Source organism: Aulonocara stuartgranti (genome assembly GCF_965226115.1).
Source record: "Aulonocara stuartgranti genome assembly, chromosome: 2".
NCBI lineage: Eukaryota > Metazoa > Chordata > Actinopteri > Cichliformes > Cichlidae > Aulonocara > Aulonocara stuartgranti.
In genome coordinates this window covers 28,358,573-28,385,706 of record NC_138940.1, presented here as the reverse complement: position 1 = coordinate 28,385,706, position 27,134 = coordinate 28,358,573, and the positions used below count along the sequence as shown (strand labels likewise).

General features: G+C 40.1%; 1 protein-coding gene across 3 annotated transcripts; it reads right to left on the bottom strand.

The window, feature by feature from the left end:
- Positions 1 to 577: 577 nt before the first annotated feature.
- nr3c1 (nuclear receptor subfamily 3, group C, member 1 (glucocorticoid receptor)) lies at positions 578 to 27,134 on the bottom strand. Of its 3 annotated transcripts, XM_082553427.1 has the most exons (10): positions 26,795 to 27,131; positions 25,111 to 26,318; positions 11,747 to 11,895; positions 11,405 to 11,521; positions 11,045 to 11,323; positions 9,473 to 9,617; positions 6,992 to 7,122; positions 6,359 to 6,516; positions 1,443 to 4,446; positions 578 to 1,378 (listed from the first exon to the last, which is right to left on the bottom strand). In XM_082553427.1, the coding sequence occupies exons 2-9, from the start codon at positions 26,316 to 26,318 to the stop codon at positions 4,294 to 4,296; spliced, it is 2,340 nt and encodes a 779-aa protein (XP_082409553.1). In that variant the 5' UTR covers positions 26,795 to 27,131; the 3' UTR covers positions 578 to 1,378; positions 1,443 to 4,293. The 3 variants fall into 3 exon arrangements, with proteins under 3 accessions (XP_082409553.1, XP_082409551.1, XP_082409552.1); XM_082553425.1 differs by having other exon boundaries at positions 11,045 to 11,521; positions 26,795 to 27,134; XM_082553426.1 differs by having other exon boundaries at positions 1,447 to 4,446; positions 11,045 to 11,521; positions 26,795 to 27,134.

Genomic DNA, 27,134 nt, shown 5'->3' with positions numbered 1-27,134 from the left:
TTAACCTTTAAGCAGATGGCCTGGAGGAGCAAAGACCACACCACCAAAAGTGGACGAAAGATTTGAAAAGTATTGGTCTGGTGAGTCTCCTTTTCTGCTGCGACATTTGAATGGCAGGGTGAGAATTTCCAGCACCTTGTTGAAACTACACTGTGAAGCATTAAAGCAGTTCTGAATGCAAAATAGGGTTCAAAGTGTACCTCATAAAATCTGTGGTGATTGGATAAGCATCTAATTTTCACAGCTAGATGTGCTCCTTTATTGGCTCTCGGAGTTTAGTCCCTACTCCAAGGTGTTAAGTTTTGCTTCTCAGCAGCCATTTAAAAACAACCACTTATTGGGGCAGTTATTTTGAACCATTATCTTAATTTAAATACTCGCCTGCACTGTAAAGTCACCGGGGAAATTTGACAGAAACTTCACCTTAAAAGTTGCTGACTTTGCCTTAAATTTAGGTTTTAAAAGGCTTTCTTCCCCCTTCTAATTATACTGACCATTTCCACAGTTTAGTTTTACTGCGACGGATGGCAAACATCATCATACACGTCCCCGTTTCGACAAGTACCACACAAAGACGTTAAAGGTTCAAACTTTAATCGATGGAGGAAAAATATCAACAGGATCTCACTACAGAGAGGAAATAATACAGAGGGGGTGGGGTGGGGGGGAGGTACTGAAAAACTATTTTTTTGGAGACAAATACACCACATTATTTCTTTACAATGGATTATATGTACATATTAAACTGGTTGGAAGCAAAAACAAAAAAAACAAAAAACAAACGCTCTTTAGAGAAAGCATATACCAGTGAAAGATGATCTGCCCTTGATAATTCTCAAAAGTTAATGTCTGCATATGTTTTTATACAAAATAGATTTTCAAATAATATTTGGGTAGTGCAAATTTTTTTTCTCTTTTTCTTATTTTTATTTAAGATTCAAGCTGGTTGATTACTTTCACAACCAGTTTGCGTGTGAAATAGACTGACTCCTATCCTATTCACAGTATTACACAATCCGACCAAAGCCTCCACGTTAGAGGAAAAAGAAACAAAAAGAACTGTACATTTGTCCTGTCTGCACTTGCTTTGGTCACCTTGTAGTCAAACATCTAACAGGCTGTTGTTTGTGCAATCTGGGTGGACTGATTATTGTTTCCTGAATATCCTGAAAAGCTGGCCTGCAGAGATCAAAGTCAGTCCCCTGTACGTAAATAGCTTATATAGGAAAGAAATGAAGGAAAACAAGAAGTAATGTAATGTTATGCTATGATGATGGTGTTTCTATTGCATATTCAGATGTCCTCCTCAAAAATGTACACACAAGACATTTTTGAGCAAGAAGAGGCAAGTGTGCGATTTTTATCTCTCTCTCTCTTTCTATATATATATATATATATATATATATATATATATATATATATATATATATATATACATATACATACATACATATATATCTATATATCTCTGTGTGTGTATATATACCTGTTTAAATGAAGAGCAGCAGCAGTAGAGACTTGGCTACACTGAATGTGAAAGTAACCCAAGATGATTTCCAAATATCTGAAACAAACCTCTCAGAAAAATGATAAGCATCTGTTGTCTGAGCCTCAGTGAGAGTGATGCTGGTGGCAGCAGAGTCATTAAATTATTCTCATATATTTAATTTTTTATCTTTGTTTGTGGGGGTGGGGGAGAAAGGAATAAACATAAAAAAAAAAACACCAAAAGAGACATCTGGGGAATCCAAACTTGTTTTTGGTTTTTAGTGTCAAAACGGAGCACAGACAGCTAAATGCTGTGTGAATCAGACAGTTTAAATAACCTGAGAATGGGGGAGAAAGTTCTTTTAGACTTGTCGTGGGGGATAGATCAGCCACTGGACAATTTTACATTTTTCCATATTTAAATACTCAAGTGAAATAAATGAATTCCTCTTTTAAGGGTCACATTCATGTAAAACATAAAAAAAAGGGGTTAGGAAACACGGCCGGCTGACTGGTGAAAATTCCCACTTAGACCCCACAAACACACACGTGTGTTTATACATCTGTGTTACATATAAAACTCAGTTATCTCTTACAACAATCCAGTGTCCTGAAGTGCAGATAACTCAGGACTTCCCCCCCCTCTATTTAAGACAAATTTATAAGCTTCAAAGTTTGGGCTCATTTCCGCTTCTCATACAATACTGACCGACTTTCAGCATCACTGAAAACAGACAAAACAGGAGTTTGGCACTGAAACAGTTCCCAGAGAATAAAAAGGATCCATTTTGCCTGCTTCCCCAAAGCAGCAACGCTACACTCGGACTGTGACAGGACTCTATGAGGTGACTGGTTTTTTTTTTTAAATGCCGGGACTCGTCCACAATGGCAAACAAACAAACATACGAAGAACACAAGCAGATGCTGGACACGTTGTCTAGGGAGGGGACGATGCCTGAGCCGAACTGCTCGATACACAAGCCGTCTATCATACAGACTGTTCGTTCTCAAAGGAATACTCTGACATTTTGACCAGTATTCTGTAAAATGTCTCATATCCCTGCAATGAATATGAAGCTGCCGGCACAGAAAGAGTGTAGAGAGGGGAACATCTGGCATGGTTTCATTTAAAAACAATAAGACTGCCAGGACCTTTAACACCTCATTAATACCAGTTAGATTGTGTTTCTTTAGTTTATACAAAAAACTAATAAAAAAGCCAGAAATACCAAACCAGCTTTAAACTCCAGCTTCACATTCACTGTACAGATATGACAGCGGGATAGCTGCATTCCCACAAAATGTCCAGCTATTCCTTTAATGAATACAATAATACATGAGCTTTTAATTAAAATTTAAAAAATAAAAAAAATAAAAAATCCAAAGCAGAAGCTTATTGAGAGAAGAGATATACTGTATGTATCACATCATCTTTACCAAACACACTTTGTAAAAAGAGCTTAAAAAGTGAAAGACAGGTGTTTCTCCTTCCACTTTGAGCCACATTAAAAACCACAGAAATTTCCTGATTAATCAAAAATGACATAAACTTGCAAACACAATAAGAATAAGCCCTCTCTCTTGTGATTGGTAGACGCAGATATCCATCCAACTGTTAGACTACCGGTGAAGGAGCGCGGACTAAAACGAGCACAAAATGGGCTACTTCCTAAAAAAAAAAAAGCAGCTCTACTTTCCATCTAAAGTCAAACAGGAAAGACAATTTAAACAGTCTTTCTTCACAGCCTTTTAAAGCCTTAAGCAGAGTACAAAGTGCTCAAATCGCACCTAAAGACTCCCGTGTATGTGTGTGTGTGCAGGAGGAAGCAGGCTCTGAGCGTTGTTTAACAATAAGGATCATTTCTACACGTGAGCTGCCACTTCTAAAGATAACATACAGCCACTGGAAAATCAAAAAGGAAAACTCGAAAGAAGTATAAAAAGTACAATCAACATACGATGAAGGTAGACCATGACGGGATAAAGAGTACGGTCGGAAGAAAAATGGCTAAGTGATCATTGAAGCAAAAAAGGCACATGTTTTTTTTTCCCTTTTATAATAAAAGACGTGTGTAAACCTGGAAGAGGTCAGCTTGTGAAAGAAATAATCCTTAGAACGATGGATGTCTCTTAACAGTCCCATAGATTTGTTTTGTATTTTCCAAAGTTAATTAGCAAAACCAAAAAAAAAGAAAAGCCACTAAATACGCTTTTTAAATGACTATAAAACACACTCTCCCCCCATGTGACTGATAAAACATTTTGTTACAACCTCCTATAAAAACTAAAAGTGGAACATACAGTCTAAAAGCCTACCGACGAGCATGTTAAGCTTCGCTACCCTCTTGGGTAACATCAACCTGGGTAATTGTAGAAACTGTCATAATTTGAAAATGTAGAAAATACTATCAGAACCTGTACATAGATATTTGTTCAATCTATTTTAGATAACGTTCTGAATTTGAAGGTAAGAAACCTGAGATGACGTTGATGTTAGTCTAGTTCTTCTGTGATTATCTTTTATCTTACAAACAAGTCCTAATCATTGTTACACACTACATCCTACACTGTTCAACAAAACCAAACCTCTTGTGCTTGCCGTTTCTACACAAACATCTCCGCCCTCTCCCATCAGACCCGTGAGCCACTACACAAGAGTTGCATACGTGCTCCCAAAATACATCATCCTGGGATCCTCAAGTCTTCTGGGGTTGGGGTAAGGGTGGTGAGGTGAGATTATGTGGTGGGACTTTTTTTCTTTTTCTTTTTTTTTTTTTAAGGCATTGTGTCTGTTACGGGGGTGAGTCATCTCTGGTGGAAGAGCAGAGGTTTGACGCTCCCAGCCTTGAATTTTGGCAACTGGTTGCTGATGATCTCTGCCAGCATCTCTGGGAACTCCACGCTCAGGGATTTATTCACAAAGGTGTAGAAGCAGAAACTCAGCAGACCACCGACCATCTGGAGAGAACGCAAGAGGAGGAAACATCAGAACGTGATTAACATAAAACACATGCAAGTGTTTCCTGAATAATGGTTTAAAACTATGAGTGGCATTTTAAACAGTCCATCAAATATACAAATATTTCCAGCGAGCAACAAAAACTGGCTTGAAAACATTTAAGTCAAAGTTACAGTACAGCTGCTGCTCTCATGTAATTCAATTAACATACACAGAAATACAGCCTGAACTCTTTCTTGTCATTTTCTTAAGTAGTTTGTTCTGTTCTCTGTCAAGATGATCCCTCCCTGCTTTAATAACGCTTATCCACTTTGTGGGGAGGACAATCCATGCCTAATAGAAAACCACAATGGAACACCATCTTTTATGCTTTTACTACACTGGCAGTGTGTTTTTAGATTAGACTGAAAACTGGTGCCAATCTGATGCTTTCTAGATAGTAGTGTGATCACCATACTTTTCTGCTTTTTATTATCCCATCAACAACACTAGCTATAAGTGCCCAGCGTGTTTTACAGGTGGCCTATTTCTTAAGGACATGAGTGTCAGATACCACTGATTGACTGTACATACTTATCCACCTTAAAATATTAAGGCAAACATTTCAGCTAACAGCTCTTTGGGAATCACCTTGTTGGTACAAAAATACTATGTTACTATTATTAATAAAATATTATTTTACAATTAATACTGTTCTGTGTTATGTTTGACATCTTTTAAGTAAAGAAATGGGAACAAATTATGTGTTTTTGGAGCAGGCTGCTAGTAACAAACTGCTTAAAACCCCCATAATTTAAAATGTGTTATTTGTAGACAACACCGATTCATTCCGCGTTTCACTTGTCTGTGTTAAGTGACATTCTTAACTTTCCTCTGAAAGTTGTACGAGGAGTGAAAGTGAATGAAAAAGCAGCCAATGTCCAAAAAACAAAAAAAAACCTTTGAAAAGCCTGTAGTGTTACTGCTCAAGACCAATTTAGAAATTACAAAAAAGTCCATCTTCTTTTAAGCAAAACATAAAGAAATGAGGGATGGATCAAGACTTGTGCACAGTACCCTACACTGGCTGACAATGCTACATGCAAACCTACAAAACAAACTGCACCAGCAATGTGTAGCTTTGATGGTGGGTTCACCAGTTTCACTTCGAGTATTAAATGAGCCTTTTTGTAGTCTTTTTTTTTAAGGTCCTGATTGCATTCTCAGACAATTTTTGTGCCGGTATGTTAGCCCTCCACTAGCTTACTCCTTGCTTCTAAAGCCATATCCCTTTCACACAGCTGCTTCTGGTTCACATTCAGCAATCTGATAAAGTAGGTTGAGTTCCTCCTAGATTGGATATTTGGTTTCTGAGTCTTTCGTTAACTTCTGGCATCGTGTTAGCAGAGGTGCCAGAGCAGGTGATCACTGATAAGTGACGGGCGATGTGATCGGCTCGGGCTGCTGGCTTTTTATGCACAGTTTCCAGCTGAGAGTCAAAAGCCAGACACTGTTCGTTAATACTGTCTAAAGTTTATTTTCTCCTATCTTTTCTGTAAGTGGCGGTCCATCTGCACTGGGGGTTAGTTCCAGTTTGTTCCCCACAAAAAGGTGCTTCTAGTTTATTATGAACCTCAGTGAGTGTCTTTGATATATCACACTCTCTTAATTGTCGACATTAAGCAACTGAGCAAACCCTCCACAGATAGTTTCTGATCAATTTTGCTGCACTTTAGGAAGTACTATCAAATCTGTACTTTTCTGTTTTGTATCACTGAAACAAGTCTCCCTCAAATCTCTCTGCACTTTAAAATGATTAATCTGATTAGTCACAGATAACAGACCATTGTTTAAGGATTTAGGGACTGCAGATGGTCAATAACGACTTGCTGGCACGGATAGGTTTTGGGATCATGTGCTCAGTCTTTGTACCTCATGCATGGAATCCAGCAACTTGGTGAGCTGATAGAATCGCTGCCAGTTCTGGCTGGAGTTCTCCTCACGCTTCACAATGGCTTTTCCTAGCTCCTTGATATACGACATGCGAATCTCATCAAACACTGCTTGGCTCTTCAGGCCGTCCTTTGGCACTGTGGGAGAGGAGGACACTCAATGTCACCATCTTGGAAATAAAATCAGGGGAGTGTGCCTCACTTTTACTGCCCGTGTCTCACGCTACAGCCATCACACTTCCAGGTTTAAACCGCAATCACGGAAGGGCATTTTAAACACCATTAACTACTTAAAACATCCATGCTGTGAAGGACACAAACAGCACCTAATGACTATCCAAATAGTCTACAAGGCAGAGATCTAGCTCTAAAGACTATATAAATGTGTTTAAGTATTAAATGTAGTCTGGCACCTTTAATTCTGCAGCACTAAATGATCACACACACCACAATGCAGTTTTGTAAACTTCTGTACTCAATTAAAACTACGTATTAGTTTAACTGAGAAAGTGCTGAGATGTGCCTTGTGCATCCATCAACATTGTCTATAGTATTGGATTGAGATAATGACTTTTGTAACATAGGTTCAGCTGCTCTCAGGTGGAAGTCTGACCTGTGCTGAGCAGCAGCAGGACCTTCATGCACAGGTACTCATCGTGGGAAACCTGCAGCCGAACAAACTCGCTGCAAATCTTCAGCATCTGCTCAAACTGGTCGGTCATGTAGGGCAGCTTCATCCTCTCCCTGGTGGGTTCAGACAGAGACATTTCAGAATATTTCTCCTGTTGTGCTACCTGTAATATTTCTGTACATTTTATGTCCATGGTCATGATGTAGAAGGGTGAAAATCCATTTTTCCATTTAGTACAGATCATTACAGTGATCCATTTATATTGTGAGTTACACCAAAACATGAAAACCTCAAAAATAGGATATAGAATAAACTATCTGCTTCTATTAGATATTATTCTAAGGAAGGTATTTTAAAGGGGTAATCTCTGCTGAGGCTAGTGTCCTAACTTCCAGTTGATAAGTGATCCTCCTGTGCAGTGTCTTCTCGAACACATGTGCTGCCTCTACACCAAGCTTTGTGAAATACACCTGGGCAACGTTTGCGACATGTCGCTGACAAACAAACTTGAGGTTACTGGTCCTTTAACCTCGGTTCTCTGATAACATGATTGATGCTCTAACAGCATTACCTATAAAATGAGGGTAGTTCAATATCACTCATCATTCAAGATGAGCCTCTCTTTATCTCTGCTACTCTCTCTTCTTTCAAGGTAAGACAGCTCACAGTGGAGTACAGTGACACTTAACTTATAAATCCCGGCAATGATTGACTTCAATACAATTTCATCTTGTATAAACAGAGCCCAGGAGGTGTCATTCCCCTAAAGGAATGAGCACAATGACACACAGGTAGCTGCAGTCCTTTGCTAGTTAACTTACATAATCCGGTGAGAGAGCCACTGTTTAGTAACAGGCTTGCCAACATGGGGTTAGCCCATGAAGCAAACAACTGATCCTCATGTGCAAGGCTTAAGGCACCAGTATTCCCCCCACATTTGATGCTTCGCACGCCACTGCAACGTCGTCATGCAGTCGCTTCTATTTATGTCTGCTGTCAAGGTGAAGGAAGCTACCACAGCACTCTCCCGAATCATAAGTGCCCACACTCAGAAGATAACGCCACATCAGCGCCAGTATAGGAAGGGAAGAAGTTTAAACCAGAATCAAAGACTTTACAGTCCCAGAAAGTCTCACAACACACCAACGTGCTAGCAGCATAACCGCCGTGTTACAGGGGCCATGGTGAGCATAAAAACAAGCATTAACCCCAACAGGCTTGGATGTCTAAGTTAACATGATCCCACACCTGGCTGTATGGCGAGGACTAGACGGTGACTGTCAGAGAGGAGCCATGATGGCATCTGATGATGAAGGTATTCAGCTGGACAGTTAAGGCTTCAAGTTGAAAAGGAAAAAATTGTATCATCCGAGTATAGTTGGTGAGTGCTTGTTCACAGTTGGTAGCTAGGTGAAATTTGTTGCAAAGAGGGTGCTGCACCAAAAACCTCCTTGTGATTGTTCTGGCTGAAAGCTGTCGCCAGCATGGTAGATTCCAACTTGTGTGCAAACAAAAGCCAACTATTAGCTAAGTAGTAGGGGCTTGTGTAATATACTTGGATATTTATATTGAGCCATTTGTATATATTGGAGCTCTGTTTACGGACAAATCTGCATCTTTCATACAAACTACAGGTGACCGTGGCAATCAAATCGTGGTTTTTAGTGCAGTGCTGTATATCTCCTTCACTGCCAGCAACTTCCAGTGACCAATTCCCCACTGGTTTAGGAATATGCTTCTTTTTTCCCCCCTTTACTACCGTTGGTTACCAGATCTCTAGGTCTGTGTAACTGGTACAGTTAAACAGTCAGCTGAGAGAGGCCTTCTGGGTAAAATAGGAAAAGAAACTTAAATGACATCTGATACTGAGCTATCCTCATTTATAGGGAAGCAGCATGATTTTGTCTCCAGTACTGTTTGGGTAGATAAAAAAAGAGGGTATGAAGACAATACTAAGACAGCGTTCCCCATGGCGGGACAACAAACAAATGTTTGAAAGAGATTATTTTTGGCAAATTATGACAAAAGACAGGCAGCAAATGAGGTTTGTTTGGAGCTGACTAACAACAGAAAACACACCCTTGTCAGATATTAATTATGATCATGCTAATTTTAAGCTTCTGATTAGGGGGAGAAAAATGAAAAGCAAAAGGCCTATTATAGCCCTAAGCACGATAGCTCTGACAACGGCTCACTGCTCTCAGATTCTATAAGAAGGATCAGACACAGATTACTAGTAAGAGCAGGCAGACACAGTTTGAATGTTGGTAGATGGGACACACAGCAGAGAGCTGCTCTGATACACTTCAACAAGCAGATGTTTGTGCTTGAGTCACCTGGTCATCTATGTTTTTACTTTAACAATCCCGACAGCAGTGACACATTATTTCACTTATTTTAAATATACACCGGTCTAGTCGTCCTTTAGGTATCAGACGATTTAGAATGCTTAGCAATACTTACTCATTGATGACGAGGTCTGGCGCAAAGCAGAGCATGTTGCCGTTGCACTGCTGGTAAGACCTCCAGCCCAAACTAAAAGTCATGAGGAAGAGCCAGGAGTACTGCAGCAGAGTCATCTGGTCATCCAGGTGCAGGTTCCTGAAACCTGAGGGGAAGGACGTGGAAATACCTTAACTGGTTTTCAAAGCAGTCACGATATAAAATAATTATATTCATTTTCCAGAGGTGGTCTGTGGTTTACAAGTAAAATGCTAAACAACTGTTTGCACAGACTTTAAAGAGGCATCACTGTTGGCGAACACACAAGACTATGCTTAACACGGAAAACACCCAGAGTGACATTTGCTTCAGAAAGACAATAGCAACCAGTGAAGCTGTGGTTAATACCACAAACATGATATTTCTGCATTAGCATGTAAAACAACAAAGAAGCTTCTCCTCATAACATAGCTTAAAATGTTAATAAAGGACATAGTGGAACTGTCATTAAAAACAGGTATTTTGGAAACTACACTGAAATAAACTACATGGAGTTACAGAACATGAAGTCCTCGTTACAAAGAAGAATCTACATTTGAGAGTTTGGCAGTACAAACAAACCGCAAAGACAACAGTTCGCAGAGATGTGGAAAAAGTGATAAGGTCAGATGAGTCATCTGTCACTATATTCTCTGAAGGTGGGCGAGTGTACGTGTGGTGCACGCCAAGAGAAGGGCACAGTAGGGTTGTGCAGATGGTCAAAGTGACTGATGATAGCTCGCCAATCAAGGCCATTTTAGCTCATTTTCCCTTTCATGCATTAAAATACCATTAATATGATGTTCAGCATAAATCTACTTATTTCAACTAATTAGGCTAAAATGAAATGTTGATGTGTAGACATCTCTTCATGCTGAAGTGAGAAACAAACTCATAGATGTGTGTGTTTCTCTCTCATTTGTTGCATACTGATTTGGTGTATGTGGGCCACTCGCTGTACTTTAATGGAGGGTGGATCGCACTATCCTAACCTCTACCCTAACCCTTAACCTCCTCTGTGGGATCCCACAGGGTGACAATCAGACCGTCGAGCAAAGAGGCCAGCCCTACAGAACAAACCTAAATGCTTGACTGCAACAGTTCTGGGATTTGCTGGTTCTGTTTAGCTGTTGGGGGCATTTTTGCTGTTGTGGTTTGGTTCCATTTGTTCCCTTAGTGGGCACAAATCAATAAAATGTTCTTCTAAGTGTTTGTCTTTTCACCGTAATTAACACCAGTTGAACACCAGTGGGAGGTTTTGTAGCAACATGTCAAACATGCCAGACTCTTTACCACCATCATCGAAACACCCAAAAATGGAATATCTTTGGGAGAAACTATGATCTATCCCCCGAGTAGCATTACAGAGACTTGAAGCTGTCCTGCTTCAATTCAGTTTTATTTATATAGCGCCAAATCACAACAGTCGCCTCAAGGCGCCTCAAGGTGTTGGTGACGACACCTTGCTAAGACCCTTCAACTTATCACCTGTCTTTACTATTTATACTTTACAAATTCCCCACCATAAGCTTAATCACACCAAGCACCACTAACCTGGCAGGGCCTTGGCCCACTTGACGGCAGAGATGACCTGTCGGCCTCCAAGCCTGTTGAGGGTGGTCATGAGGCGGGTGGAGTTGTCGGGCAGGGTGCTGTCGTAGCCAGCGTAGATGGTGTCTGGCTCTATCGCCTTCAGCAGGGATAACATTGTTGGAACGAGCTGAGGCATGCACTTGGGTACGAGGGAGCGGGTCTCAACTGGCGGTGAAGGTGTAACCTCTGGTGGGTTGCTCTGCTGGACGCCCTTTAACCGATTCTTCTTTAATTTGCGAGCTTCGGGAGACATAACAGGGGTGAACAGTTGCAAATAAAACAACTCAAAGCATCTGAAATATCCATGCGGGTGCTGCATACCTTCCAGATTCATGCCTGCCATCAGACACTTTCGGAATCGGCAGGCTGGGCAGTTCTTCCTCCTGATTTTGTCTATTATGCAGTCATTCCTCCCTGCACACAGGTAATTATGTTGCCCTGCAGCACACAGAAGAGAAGATCCATGTGTTATTTACCTTAAATGTTAAGGCAAACACTGCAGGCTAAATCTAATGAGGTGTTTCATGGTCTTTTAAAACATTAAGGCATCAACTTTAACATTATAACCCCTGTATTTGAGCTAACATGAGAGGCAAACACTAGTAATTACTGTGTAACAGGAGGCAATAAATACACAAATGATGATATTTTAGGGTGTTGCACCTTCTACTGCTCTCTTGAAGAAGACTTTGCAGCTGCCGCAGGTGAGAACGCCATAGTGGCAGCCCGAAGCCTCATCAGAGCACACCAGGCAGATTTTATGAGTCCCGCTCTTTCCTTGTGTGGAGGATGTAGCGGTGCTCCCTTCCTGCCTGGAGATAGAATTGGAAGAAGCAGCATTTTTATTTATTTATTTATTTTTTAATAAAACACAATTTCACACACAGTGACATCTCGCTAATGTAATTTTACTGCATGCCAAAAGTGTTTAAACTGATTCAAATCAAACAGCTGCAAAACACAATCAAATTCATGTAAAATTCACAAACTGCGTGTTTACACAGTGCTATTTATGCAGCCTTGTCCTATCCAGAATTGAGCTGTAGTTCATATTTATAACTCTGTGCTGAAGCTTTGAAGCAAATAAAAAACAATTTACATATATATACACACACTCTAGTGACTATTTTTGTAAACTCTGGTTTGATCTCAGCATCTTGAGTGAAGAAAACTTTAAAGTCCCAGCCCTTAAAACCTAAATTATCTCAACATCTGCGGTCACATCCTAAATCCGGTGGTTTTCATCAAACAGCCCTTCTTCCTGTGATTGAACCGCAAACATTTCCAGACCCGGTCAATACTGGTTAAGAATGCATTTGCTCAAAACCGCCACTAGAGGACTTTGCTGCATTCATGAACTTTTCTAACCCAATGGCCACAGCAATGACAACGCCCACACTGAGAGGATATGCAGCCTGAGACGTGCAATAACCGTTTCTGTCCATATGTTTACACATCTGCTGCTGCAATGAAAACTATTGTATTTGACAACAGCTTCTCCTGAACACCATCACTGCACACAACAAAACACTTATTGAGGTTATTGGCAGAGGACTCAAGTTCACTTTTTGTTATACAACATGAGGGTATTAAGATGAAAGCAGGCATTCATGCACTTTCAATGGACAGCGCAGGACCGGAAAACCTGAGTAAAACATCAAAGCATCAAGTCCAGAAGCATTCATAAATCTTGTTACAAAAGAAAGGCAAGAAAACCAAAGAAGCACGAGATCTGTGAAAGCTAAGCTCCCCTAGACAACACACTGTGGCCAATACATGTCAGTTTTCTATAATCTGTACAACTGTGTGATTGTTTCCGAGCTTTCATTTTCTCCGTCTTTCACCGCACTGTTTTCTTACACCTCAAACTCAAACCAGTGTTTACTTCCAAATCTCGTTTTAATTAGGAGAGCCGAATGCCGAAAAGTGGAGTGTTACGTAAACAACTCCCTTCTGGTCAGCTGTGAGCGGTGAACGCAGCTTAAAGAGAGTGAACACAGCCACTAAATTCACGAGTAAGCCAGGAAACCGGCATTTATGATTATTTTGAACTTAAAAACAAATGTTTTTAAGAGTAACACGAGCAGGATTTCAAAATGTTTGAGGTAGACTACGCAGAAAGAACATTATGATAAATGGGCATGGTGCAATAACAACTGTTTTTTAAGCCCTGAAAACCAGATTTATCGTCCCAGCTTAAAAAAAAAACAATGCATCCCAGCTTAAGTAGGTGCATTACTTGTATAAATAAGAAACAATCAATCATTCATTTGCAACAGTTGAAAAGGGAAACAAGAAATTACCAGCAAATCCACATTCAACAAACCAAACAGTGGGGTAATGGTTTTGCAGTATGTTCCCACTCTCATTATCCATCAAAGTTACACCAAAGAAGTGACTACTAAGCCTAGAGATATTTATTTTTTAACTGATTTAAGGCTGATGTGGGCTGCACTTTAAAAGAAATATTAAAACTACATGCCCGTATTATAGCTCAGTATGTGTGATGACAGAGAGCAGAGCCTCCCTCATCCCTCCGTCTTTTCAAGTATTCACAAGAAAAACTAGTTCTGCTCAGTTATGCTTTAAATCAAAGGCATCACCTTGGTTGAAGGGTAATAGAGATGGCACTATTATCCTGTTATTCTTCAAATACTGCCTTAAACGCCAAACTGCTGTCAAATGACTAGGAATTGACCTTTTACGGTTTGCACTGGACCTTGTTTGCTTATTACTGAAAGGAGCTCCACTTTGCAAAAAGCGTTGCATTTTTCACCTGTTTGTACATTATCACATAATCCCTCTCATGTTATTAGCGTATTCTTCTTTGATTTTTATTCATACACATTTTGGACACTAAAATGGTTGCATAAAGTTTTTTATATTTTGGATAACATGATTACCATTTACGTATCAGCAATACATTTGTATTGTTTTGATGATGTTCCCTTTTAATCTGCCAATACAAATATTTAAAATAGTCACATTTATGTAGCAGCTGAAGACTTTAATAAATTCTGATATTCACTGCTTTCCAGATCAAGGGTCCAAAATACTGAGGATCCAAAATGTTTCAACATTTTAATTAAAGTAACTCTTGACAGCAGGAATGAGGTGTTAGTGCTGATATGATGTGTCGGGCTATTTCCATATTTGACATTGCATATTACCAAACATCTCCACTTTGGTCTGATCGGTCCAAAGGACACTGCTCCAGAAGTCTTATGTTTTGCTAGATGCATCTTTGTGAACCTAAGCTGTGCAGCCATGTCATTTGTCAAGAGGAGTTTTCTCCTGAAACCCTTCCAAACAAGCCATGCATGTTCAGTCTTGTTATAATTTTACTGTCATGAACTTCCACTTTTAATATGTCAAATGGCTCTAGATGGCTAAAGAAAATGGTAGCTCTTGGGTTTTTTGCAGTTTCTTTGAGCATTGCACTGTCTGACCATGTGCTGAATTTGCAGGGATTTCCACTCTTGGGAATATGGTTGCACTGTGTTAATGCACACCTGAATGTTCCTTATCAGCAAACTGCCTGAAGGTCTGCTTTTATAGGGATTGTCACACTTGACAAGTACATCTGATTAGCAACGTCTGGCTGCTACAAACTGTCTTAATTCATATGAAAACGATAAAACTGTAGTTAATTTTTAAGACGGGATCTGGAGGTGGCATTAGCAAGTTCTCTCTTTGCAATAAAGTCCTGTAACAACATCCAGGACACATCATGTCTTCTCAACCATAACTTCTTGATGTACTGTCAGGATGCAAAAACTACACTGCTCTGCTTCCAAAACAAACTTTGCAAATAATCTTTTAGTTTCGATTTGTCTTGTATTTTGAGAAACAAAACTAATAACAGTGGGACCTGAAATTTTGCAGAAATCCTATTAAGGTGGATTGCTCCACTGGAATTTTTCTCAATTCAATCCTAAATGGTTGGATTTGAGGGACTTGATGACTGACGTGGAATAACCTTTGCATTCATTTGGGATCCCAAAGTGAGCCAACAGAAAGTTATGTTATTTTCTAGTGCTGCTCACTTTGCCCTCTCTGCAGTTCTTCCAAACTAACACAAACAAGCCAAGGTCGGGGTATGTCCTTGACCTTGACTGGTTTTAACCTCACTGAACTTTGGTTTATATTTATACACTAACATCACCTGAGAGGGACGGTTGCACCATCTCTACTTTAACAACAAGATCAATTTGCCAACCATGTAATAAAAAGAAAATGTGACTTCATGATGCATTCAAGTGCGCATTGTAAACCCCAAAATTCATCCTGTAATGACCACGCATCTTTTTACACTTTATACCCAGAGCACAACTCATAGCCTACCAAAGTTAAGGTGACCCTAGTTAAGTAAACAATATTTTCACATTACCACTGAATCAAATGTGAAAATGATTGTTAATCCTCAACAATTTCCAAAATGTTTTACTCACTCTGCCTTTTCCAGTGCATTGTTTAAAAGTTTAACCTTTAGCACTTTTCAGTAATAACAGCTTGTGGCTGCTTTCAACAAAAGCTCTAACCTAAGCACAAAGAAAAAAAAACAATAAGCAGAAACTCTTAACAGATGTATAAATATGTATGCAAATATTCAGAAGAATGCCTCCAAATAACAATGCTATCGTTTCACCCCTGCTGGATGTGTTAAGAAGCTACGGTTTGCCAAAATGTGTCCTGTAACAAAGTTATTAGGTGATAATACGTCGCTATTATATTTGCAGCCTGTTCCAAGCTTTAGAGTTTAACACAATGCTTCAGTGTGGCTATACCAACACACTATACTGTAGAAAAATATAAAGAACCAAATATAAAGCCAGGATGCTTTGAACAACAATGCTATATACAGTTTTTTCCCATATTAAGCTAAAAATCAAATCAATATTTTCTGCTCTCTCCCTTTAAAACATCACCAGTTCTCCACACAGGCTGAACTACAGCTTTACTGAGGCCTATAGATCTGAGAGGTCATGGCTGTGTGGGGGAAATACCATCTGCTGCACAGTTCGCTGTTGTACTTGTCACTGAAGATAATGTTTCATGATTCGGGTCTATGTTTGAGGTTTGTGCCACAGCATTTTGGATCACTTATAAGGCCTCTGGATCGTACTGCATGATGGGTAAAAATAAAATAAGACCACGAAGCCCCCAAATGAGAGTGTAGTGGCCTGCACGATGGGCGGTGGCTGCTAATGAGTCTAGACTGATGATGATGATGTCAGAGGGTTTGTCCTTGACTGGTCCACTGAAATGGTGTCAGCAGAGCAGCTTTACTAGAAGGCTTTGGACTACTGGCTTAAATCCAATTACTGCTGCTGGTAAATGCTTGCAAGAACGACAACAATGTAACCCCGAAGAGAAGTTGTGGCTGTCTATGACACTCAAAATCTCATTGTGAAATCAGCTGATGAAACTGAACTTCACCATAATATGAGCTGCAAATCTGTCTTTGTGGATTGTCAGATGCAAACCACTCAAAGCTGCAAGGCAATGTGGGGAGACCAAATTTCCTCTTTCTGAAACCATCTGCTGAAGTGCGTGCTCACAATCAACAGGAAGTTCTTGCATTCCCTCTGAGTGTACTCTCGGTCAGAGCTCAGACGCAGAACAAAGGCAGAGACACCCTGAGTGGGGGCTCGCCTTCAACACGAGCAGCGCTGAGAAAGTTAGCTGCTTAGGAGCGCAATCAATGAGCCTGGGCGTTAAGCAGGCAACACACTTGTGCTAACGCAGGTGTCCCAATGCCCTGCTTAACAATTCATAATCCCCTTTAAGCTGCGTGCATCACAAGGAACTTGGCAGCCCCCTACTCTCTATACTCCACTGTCTGCCCATTCAGATTATCAGTTATTCTTCTTTTGCAGATGATAAATCATTTGAAGCTTTTCTTACACATATTTTTCTCAATCAAACTACTTGACCTACTTTATAACCAACCACTGCAAATGAGTCATCGCACTGAAAAGATTATGACCAATCATTTTACTGGATTTGTCAGCCTCACTTGTGATGGTTGCTTTATTTTACTGGCAATTGCAGCTACAAATATGGATTAACATCATCCCACAAACATCTCATCTTCATCAGACGTTTGGAGCAGAGCCGGTAGAAGTGTATGAGGAAGTACACCACTGAAATATAGAGGAGAACTGGTTTGTGCACTCTGAATCGTTCTCATATGCAGAACAATTAAAGAGGTTTTATGAGTGAGTGGCAGGATTTTTTTTTTCTTTCTGGGCTAGACGTTTCAAAAATATCTATGATGTATGGTGTCTAATAATAACAGTATGTCTTTATACATACTGGTGCTACGCCTTTACTCAATGAGGCACGCTGTCAAGGTACAGTGAACATGTGAAAAAGCATACTATTTCGGTTTTTACATCTACATCAAGTTTTCTCATGGCTGTTGCTTTGTTTCATCATACAGGCACTCTGGACTGTCCCTCTGTGTCACTGTCCACAAAGGGCCACTGTCTTCCTCTTCGTGCTAAATCGGTTTCAATAACAGTGGCAGTTTGTAGCCCAAAGCAGCAACTACTGCTTGGCTTCGAGCACCAGAAGAGGAAATTAGACTCAACTCGCTGCTAAGCATAGGAAGAACAACCCCCTAGGATCCGAGTTTCCATACAAGTTTCCATAATAGAAGCTGTTCGTACGTGTAGGTGGGAGGTAACTTCCTGGCTGAATGAATTGGATACTGTAATACCTTTAACTGGGTATTACTGGATGTGGGAGGATCCCATTCCCAAAAGTTTGACTTGCTGACTCAACAACTTCACTGAAAGGAAAAAAAACAACAACAACAACAACAAAAAAAGCACATAATGCACAGAGTTAACCTAGCTGTATCCTCTTATCCTCAATATGGGGAGTTTCTGTAAGCCTATTCAGCATCAAAACTCAACAAAGAGTAAATATAGAAAAAGCAGCACTGTGGTTACAGGGGAATGCAGTAATAACGTGAAAGAGACTGGAATGGCTGGCATTTGATCTGGTGCATTCACTCGGCGCCAGATGTGGGGAGGCGGGAGAGAAAGTAGGTCAGAGGAGTGAGAGCTTCACGGCTGTGCTCTGCGGTCTGCCTTCCTGCCTCGGTGCTCATGACACACCCACATGCACACATACATGCGCGCACCTACACATTCATGAATAATACACATAGTCAACAGAAAGAAATGTCATGCACACACACACACACACAAGAAGAAGCGATACACAGCAGTTGAAAGCTTCTGCTGACGGTCATGGTCTCTGCCCTTGACTGCAGGAAGTAAAAGCAGGGGACAGAGGGAGAAAGAGGGAGCGAGAGGTAGAGGACGGCTGAGCGAGTAGAGGGGTGTGCCGCGGCAAGACTGTGCAGTGAACTGGGACTCTGACCAAAGATTACTTTCTAAACACAGAGTTAAGGCACAGAGGTTAGTATAGGCTTACAAGCAGGTTTTATTTAAATACACACAGTTATATATAAATTAATGACTGACCACAAATAACTCAAGTATCAAACCAGCTTTTAAACCACAGCTGGCACTCATGACACCAGTTTTAGTTCACCAATACAACTTAAACACACTTTCTAACTTCAGATTGAGGCCCACCACTGCTGCAACGGTTTGATAAGGATCTCACTAGCTGAACAGGTCTCTGCAGTGTCTTATAAACACTGTAGCTATCATAATACACAGCCCTGAGGGCAGGAATCATACCAACATTTTGATCGGAAGAGCACTGCCTAAAATGTTCACATAGAAGCTTTAGCTGTTTGTTTCTTTTTAATGCATGACAAAACATTAAACAAAGGCATTTTCTGTGGAAGAGAAGAAGCTCCTTCAAAGCAGCACCTGTGTTGAATCAAAATATTTTCAAGAGATTTACTCTCCCGAGTTTCATTCAGCTGTGAGTCATAGTCAGTTTCCACAGTAGACTCAGTATTCCCACATGTGAAATTCTCTGGAGAGTTACCACGTTAGTGAGATCACCGTCTCGTCCAGGCACTGCTTCATTCGCCCCCATCTTGACTGCACACGAGCTCAGAGTCAGAAGGTCAGATTCACTAAACGCTGCCTGTGCAGCGTCATCAAGTCAGGTGGTTAACCCTGCAACCCAAACATTTGTGACTTTGTAACAAATGTTTGGGTTGCAGTAACAAGACATTTGTTGTTACTATAACAACACATTTGTTACTCTGTAACAAATGATTTCTTTTTAATTAGTTAATGCACCAAATGTGTTCTCAAATCACTTGTTTGAAAGAAAATCTCAGACTCCACTAGAGTATCATGCAGAAAAATGCAGCCAATCCCCATGGCTGCTCCAGGAAAGTAAAGTGTGGCTTTTTTGGCCAAAAAAATAACTTAAACGAGGGATCCATTACGAAAATATTTGCTTTAACTTTCCAGAGAATCTACTTAATAAACAGAAAAACTGAGCTAAAGGAATTGCTTGAGCGGAAACTTGAATTTAAGGCCTTTTATATGTGTGAAAACCTAACTCATAAATCATCCAAATGCACACATAAAGTGAAAAGCAGATGCTGAAGCTACACAAGACAACTCTAAGTGACAACGGCTCTATTCAATGAATCAGTTTCATTACGCCTGCAAACAAAGTTCCTTGAATAAATGCACAAATCTACAAATACTAATCTGCAGCATGCACCAACAACAACATAATGATAGACAATATGATTATGCTACAAAAACTAGAGCTCATCTTTATCCTACAACAAGACAAGATAATGTCAAAGCACAAAGTACAAATCAATATTTTAATGATGCGTCTGTTGTTTTGGTTAACAAAAATATTAATTATCTTTAGTCCAGTGTATTTGCCTTAGTGGGAGCAGCACACCAACCCAATGAAAACCCCTGAGATCCCAATAAGCCAAAGGGGAAAACTAATTAAACACAAAATATTTACATTATTATTTTTAAGATAGTTTAAATTATGTGCCGTTGTTTAGCTTCAGTGCAGTCTGAGAGCCTTTTTCACCATTTTCTCTCTTCCATTGCCATGTGTGTCAGCACAGAAGATACCATTACTCAAATTGATGACTGCCTACTCTAAAACCAAAGATGGATTAACAATGACAATCCCAAATGTCTTTAAGTACCCGTGTTAAAAAGATCTTGTGTCTGAATGTTCTTTAAGCTCTAGAATAACCTCAAAACTCGCTGAGATACACCCCGCAAAAAGTAAATCTCCAGAAACCACTGCGGCACAACTTTGGAAAATGACCAGAAGACTATAAGTAACAGCTTAAGTGGTATTTATGGTATTTGGCTATCCAGAGTGACGGACTGGTTATGCAACTCTACACAGATGTGCTTCTGTGTAGTCCGATTAAAAAAAAAAAAAAAGCACACAGCCCAATGGGGATGACCCTCCACAAAGGATAAATCCTGCTTGGTTAAGAAGTTCTTCTGAACATGTGAGGAAAGTTCAACTGATACAGGGAGAAGTGCCAAACAAATTAAGAAAAAAAAAACACCATGAAAAGTAGAGGTGGGAATCACCATACATCCCACGATATGATATTATTGCAATTTTTTAAAATATTTTGCGATATTCAGATTCTGTACGTCAAGGTAAACTTTATCAATATTCATTTTATCTAATATCAAAGTCTCACACTCAGTCTTTCTCTCATTTCAGTCAGTTTTACTGTTGACAAACTGAACGGTTTGTATTACAGTCTAGTCCAACTTAACTGAATGCAACCATCTGGTACAATTATAGCTATTCTGAACTATGAAATTTATGATAACTATGCAGCCCATTCAGCAACTGAAGAATTTGAAAGTAAATTAAAACAAAATATAATTTTACATTAAATAAAAAAAGTTTTAAACTTAATTAAAATAAAACATGTCTTAAATTAAAATAAGTAAACTGTCATGTTTATTGCTGCCAAAAAAAAAAGTTAAACACATTTGGACAGTGAAGGAATGTCAGGATTCTTGCTCAGAAAAAGGAGCTGATCAACATGCTCTGAAGTCAGAGCATGTTCCATTCCACAAAAACTTTTTTGTAACAAAATATTGATTTCTGCTGTCCCTGTATCGATACATTATTAGCAAACAAAATATCACGATACTACACAGTATCGATTTTTTCCCCCACCCCTAATGAAAAGCAGAGGTAGTGACTGCAGTGGACAGTTTTCATCTTTTTTAACATTCTCTTTTACTTTACTACAATCCTGTTCTTTGTATAATAAAGCTGTGTTCCATCTGAAGGGAAGTCTGAAATCCTGAGTTCCCTGTCGTACTTTTCAGCTGGAACACCCCCTCAAATCGGACTTCCTACTTGTAAAGTTGGAGCGGTTCCACCAACCCCAACTTTAGTATCAACGTTGGCAAAAATGAAAGCAATAGTAAAGTAGTAGAAAAGCAGTAAAACTATAGAGCTTGTAATGTGTACTAGCGCTGTTGTGCATTTGTGGCTTACAAAATAAGCCATACACTGAATACCAACCAGACTTTATTTGTAAATGAGCAACGGTGATGTTCTGAAGTGCAAAAAACCAAAACTAAACAGAAATTTGCTGTACACCAAGTACTGCTAATGAGTGCTCTACCATACGCTATCGAGCAAAACAAATGCTCTTTTCTGACTTGACTCTGATTTTCTGAGATGAGAGCTAAGCTAAACTACCAATAACCACATGAACATGAAGACAACTATCCCACAGACCAGCTGTCTGTGACACTGCCCCGTGGTAAAAGTATAGACAGCTGCAACAAGTAGAAAACTGTCTGCAAACCTATGCCCAGAATTTGCACAGAACAATCTCACAATCATGCCAGTGTCTTTAGTTATCTTTGGAACTTGCATGTTAACAAGGCATAAGGTTTCCTTTCCCCTACATCTATATTTTTATGGTTTCATAAAAGGCTGAAGAAGCACTCAGAAAAAATAAGGTGGATTATTATCTATTGAAGGAATATATTTATACCAGTTCCATCGATCCATCACGTCTGGTGGTCAAAACTAGGCATGACATGATGAGGGTGTGTATTTCCCAAAATAAACAAAGCTCCACATTTCTTAAAGTGACGCATTCGCATTCTTGATTAACTGCAAACAGGTTATCTACGAGTCAGTTCATCATACTATAATACAACGTGATGCACGGAATTCACAGCGGACGTTTGAAACTAATGGACAATGGACTCATGTTAGGAGTCCTGCACAGAGAAACCCAGCAAAAATCTACTGTGTGTGCTATTTATAAAATGTGCCATTTCAGGTCGGTCACTCAGTGTCACGCAATGCCCTCTGAGCCACAATTTTAGAAGGAAGCAGCAGTGGCATTGCAGCGTGAGAAGTTTTCTACCTAATGCAAACTGCCGGGTGACCACACAATCAAAACACAGCCCAGTGCTCAGTTCATTTCAAGCCAGTAAATGTAACACAACCAGAGTCAAACAAACACCACACAAAAATTACTCATACACACAGACTCAGACACTAATAAGATAAACAGCCAGAGGTGCACACAAAATCATTTCGCCTCACACCACACAGACAGGCATAATCCCATGCCTAAACACACCTTTACTGTTCACAAAGACAGGACGATTAGAGGCTCAAGTGAAATGAAGCTGAGGTGTATCTCATGTCTGAACTCATCTGTTCCTGCTCACCAAGCAGTGTGACAGCTGTGGAGATGGCACCATGCATCATTTGCACAATACAAACACAACCACATCGGTGGCTGTGCTGACAGGGTGCACCAAGTTTTAAGCTGATCACTCCCATATCAGATACTGAATCAAACAGGCGTGAATGTAAAAGAGATGCAAATAAAGCAGACAGTTAGACTCTCTGACACACCTCTGTTTGCATGTCAGCCTCGGAGCTGAAATCATAAAATATCTGCAGGGCAGCAAAGTAACTACAAAACAAAATATGCTTTGTAGGGCCATGTGCACTGCAAACACTGTGATTCCTATTAGCCAGAATGCAAGCTCACTGGAAATAAATCATAGGAACAGAAGGTGTCTTTCCTACCCCCCTCACTTCTCCTTACACAGAAATAATTTGATTATTATATTACGGGCTCAAATAATCTGTTTAGACCATGATCCTACTTATCTGTCCTCAGGTTTATTTTAGCACAAAACAGCTGGAAGAGCTACTAAAAATGACTCATTGAACTCCCTGACTGGGTAACCTTACTCTTATAATAGAAAACAAAAGAGATAGTGGGATTAGGACATAAAAACAACAAATCAGAAAACAGTTGATCACAGAGTGGAAGTGAAACAAGCTATAGAGACTCATACTGACACTCTTGTCAAGGAAAACAAAAGGATGGCCTGTCTGATTCGAATATAAGTGGAATTCCCCGAGCCTTTAACAGCACATCCTTCCTTTAGATCTCAGCACTTACTGCTTCTGGTGCAGCCACATCCTGTGGCGACCATCAGTCTGCCTCACAAAGCAGGATTAGTAGGTTAACTATCTTAGAGGTTAAACCATGCTGAACCAAAACAAGTCAAACAAAAAACGTCTAATTGTATGAGTCACCAATTCTACAGAATAAGGAAACAGAGAAACAAAACCCATTGTAAATGTTACATATCATATTGTTATTTCTCATATCTGTATTTTTATTTAAATACAAACACTGGAGTGATAAACTGTGATTTGTGCCATATTGTAATATGGTTGTAATATGATTTTTTATGTATTTAGAGATAAATAAAAAAGGCTTAAAATAAATTGCAGAAATAAAGAACTTCCTCAAATGTCTCACTGTGGGTATAAAAATAGACCGTCTCTAATCGCTGCGCAAAAAAAAAAAAAAAAAGCAGGAAGTTGTACTGATCAGGAACTATAATAAAACTGCAGCAGTGGTGCTACTTTGATGTACACCATCCACCTAAACATCAGTGCCCCACACTAATAGCACCATCAACAGCAAAACTTTAATTTAGACATTTTTTTTAGCTGAAAACCCACAAATAATAGAAACTAACTAAAATACAGGGAAGAAATAAAGATTACAGACTGAAAAAGATGCAGGTCAAAACTCAATACAGCGACTCTTTCTATAGCAATTCACATATTTTCTTGATTGCTGATCCAATTCTATACAACTGCATTATTTTCACCTGTAACGCATTTACTTCTGTTCTTGGTATTGAAAAGTAAGCGTTTTACTTTGCTGACCCTTACTTTTTGAAGCTGATTTTCCTCCCAGGGATCAATAGTGTCAATGTAATGTGTTTAACAAATAAAAGTTTACTAAATGCTTTAATTACCCAGCATTTTATTTGATAAAGGTAGACGTGAGTAGCTGCTTGTGTGAAGTCAAAGTGAAACAGTCTGGGCTGACACCAATATCTGATAACCATTTTGTAAGACTGGTTTACCAGAGTTGCCAAAGTCCGATCTGAAAGCAGATAACAAAGTCTACCAAAGTTGAGACATAAACAAGACGAGTACAACTGAAACTAACAGTCAAATCACATGAAAATAAAAACAGCAACCGAATTTCAAACACAACTTTCTTAACCACAAGCAGCATTTACCAAAAAAAAAAAAAAAAAAAAAGAAAAGAAAAGAAAAAGAAAGAAAGAAAGAAAGAAAAAAAGTCTCATAAACAAGCTATGAATATCCACCAAGGGGGTGCAAGGCTTCTGCAAGTAAGATCAAATCTGAGATGCAAACCCCCACTAACACTGAGTCAACTAACCGAGAAAAAAAAACCAAAAAAAAAAACAAAACACCCAATTAAAAAAAACAAGAATTTCAGCAAAGGATCTTGAGTATTTGTGGGCAAGTCAGCTCATGACCAGGCTGACTTCTGAAGACCACAGACCTGCTGCTAAAATGCAGTCTAACACTGCTGCAGTGGTATTTCAGCACTAAATACTAAATTTCTCTAGATGATATATATGATAAAAACAAGGCATTTTTGGCTTAAAACATAAAAGATAGTGCTTATTCAGGCATACTGAAATGAAGGGTGATAGGACACAGCTGATGTCGACAGTTGTTACCTGGTAAAGCTGGTGGGGTAGGAGGGGGAACTTGAGAACCCCTCACCAGCCCTCTGGACTAATGAGTTGTTACCAATACCCTGGCCTCGGTTCCAGATCCCACCGATGGTCGTTACTGGGAGAAACAGGCTGGAAACTGGCTTCTGCTCATTCTGCAGCGGAGTATCACTGCTCAGTGTGTTCACACCAAAGTGGTAGGTCTGTCCTCCTGAAGTGCTGACCCCACAGACTGAGATGGCATTAGTCCCAGCCATGTCTCCAGAAGCCGTGCCGCTAATTTGGCAATAACTCTGTCCTCCAGAGGTCTTCTCCTGTTTAACCACACCTGGGGTGCAGAGCTGGATGAAGTCTGCATCTTTTTCTTTTTTCACCATTGCAGACAAAGTGGTTGTAGGGGATAGTGAAGTAGTTGTGGATATGGTAGGGCTGGATAGATCTGGACTGGTCACACTGTTGCCATTAAGGGCAACAGGCACTGCCCCAGTCGTGTTACTGCTGTCAACTACAGCAGGTTTTATGTCCCTCTCGGATGTCACTCCAAGCAAAGAATCATCTGCAAGAGAAGACAAAAAAGCATCATCCCCTACATAAAAATCTGAAGGGGACCCAGAGAGGTCAAAGTCCTGCAGCAGATCCAGAGTGTTGTCACTGAACAACTTTTGGTTCACGTCCATATCTTTCCCAATGGGCTCAAAGGCATTATCAAGGTCAATTGGGTCCTGCTCTCCTTTATCCAAGGAGAAATCCTCCGTTTTCAAAGGGAAGAAGTTGGGATCTGATCCCCCAATTAGCGAATCCATGGAGGACTGGGTGATGTCTGCTATACTGGCATCCAACTGGGACAAATTTTCTGATAAGGTTTGATGACCAAAAGTCGTCTGCGTCTGAAGTAACTGCTGGTGCTGGGGTCTCTGATCTTTGGTCAATCCCCGGGGCTGTGGACTGTCGATCAACGAGCCTACGGTGGCAGTGACAGAGGCAGAGGTGAGCTCCTCAGGAAGGGTGTTGTTGTTGAGGCCGTTGGGCACCTGTCCTGGCTGCATCAAAGAGCTGGATGGAAGAACGACAGAGGCGGGAGAGGTGACAGACATGGCACTGTGAGGAGCTACTCTCAACAGACCTCCCTCCTCGGGGCTTTCAGTATAGACCAGTTTGCTTAAATGGTCATCTCTTCTGTATGCTATCTTCTTCACTCCACCTTTATCCATCTTTAGAGGGGAGAGGAGACAGACAGCGATAAGATACAGAGTGCAAACACAGATAAATGTGCAGAAATGCTACGGAGTTCGATAATAACACATGCACAGAGCAGGTAACTCCAGCTATGTTCAAGACCAGAGGAAAGTTGCCTGATCGCGCCTGATACTCAACGAACTGCAACCGCTAACTACGCTAGCTATTAGCACAATATTGACATGAATGCACACATCTCGACCTCTTATCCACTGCAATTAAAGCAAACACACACATCGCGAATTAGACTACACACTGTATGCAGAGACTGGTAAAGTTAAGACAAGTTTAAGATTTCCCAGCGGTAGCTTCTTGCTAACTGTTGACATGCTAGGTAGCAATAGGCTAATGTCGTTGACACTAATATTAGCCTTCAAGCTAACGCAGTCCTTACAACGGCTGCTTTAGCATTAACTGAACCAACTAAATGTGAATAATGTATCGTATTTACCCTTGAAATGAGTGGTTGCAGATATCTGTCCACAGGTCGCCTGTCAACATTGTTTTGGTTGATACACCCTGATTGAATCTGCTAACATTACTCCTGTCGCGGCGTATCGTCTCTACATTCCGACATCAAATGATACAACACACCCAGCCTCGGCGTTTTTTCAGCCGCCCAAATCAATCTAGCTGTAGATTTGCATGCAAAAGGTGAGATTGGTAACTACACTGATTGCCAGCTATCCCTTAGGAAAGTAGGCGCTAACCTCTAAGAAAAACATACAAAATGGAGAACTGGAAGAGGCGGTTCCATGGCTGACCTGCTTTACTACATGCAGCCCTGCCCG

Coding starts and splice junctions, on each gene's coding strand:
- nr3c1 (XM_082553425.1), bottom strand. CDS start 26,318: ATGGATAAAGGTGGAGTGAAGAAGATAGCATACAGAAGAGATGACCAT. Junction 11,896..25,110: donor TACCCCACCAGCTTTACCAG/GTAACAACTGTC, acceptor TTCTATCTCCAG/GCAGGAAGGGAGCACCGCTA. Junction 4,447..6,358: donor TGCTGGATTCCATGCATGAG/GTACAAAGACTG, acceptor CGTTCTCTCCAG/ATGGTCGGTGGTCTGCTGAG.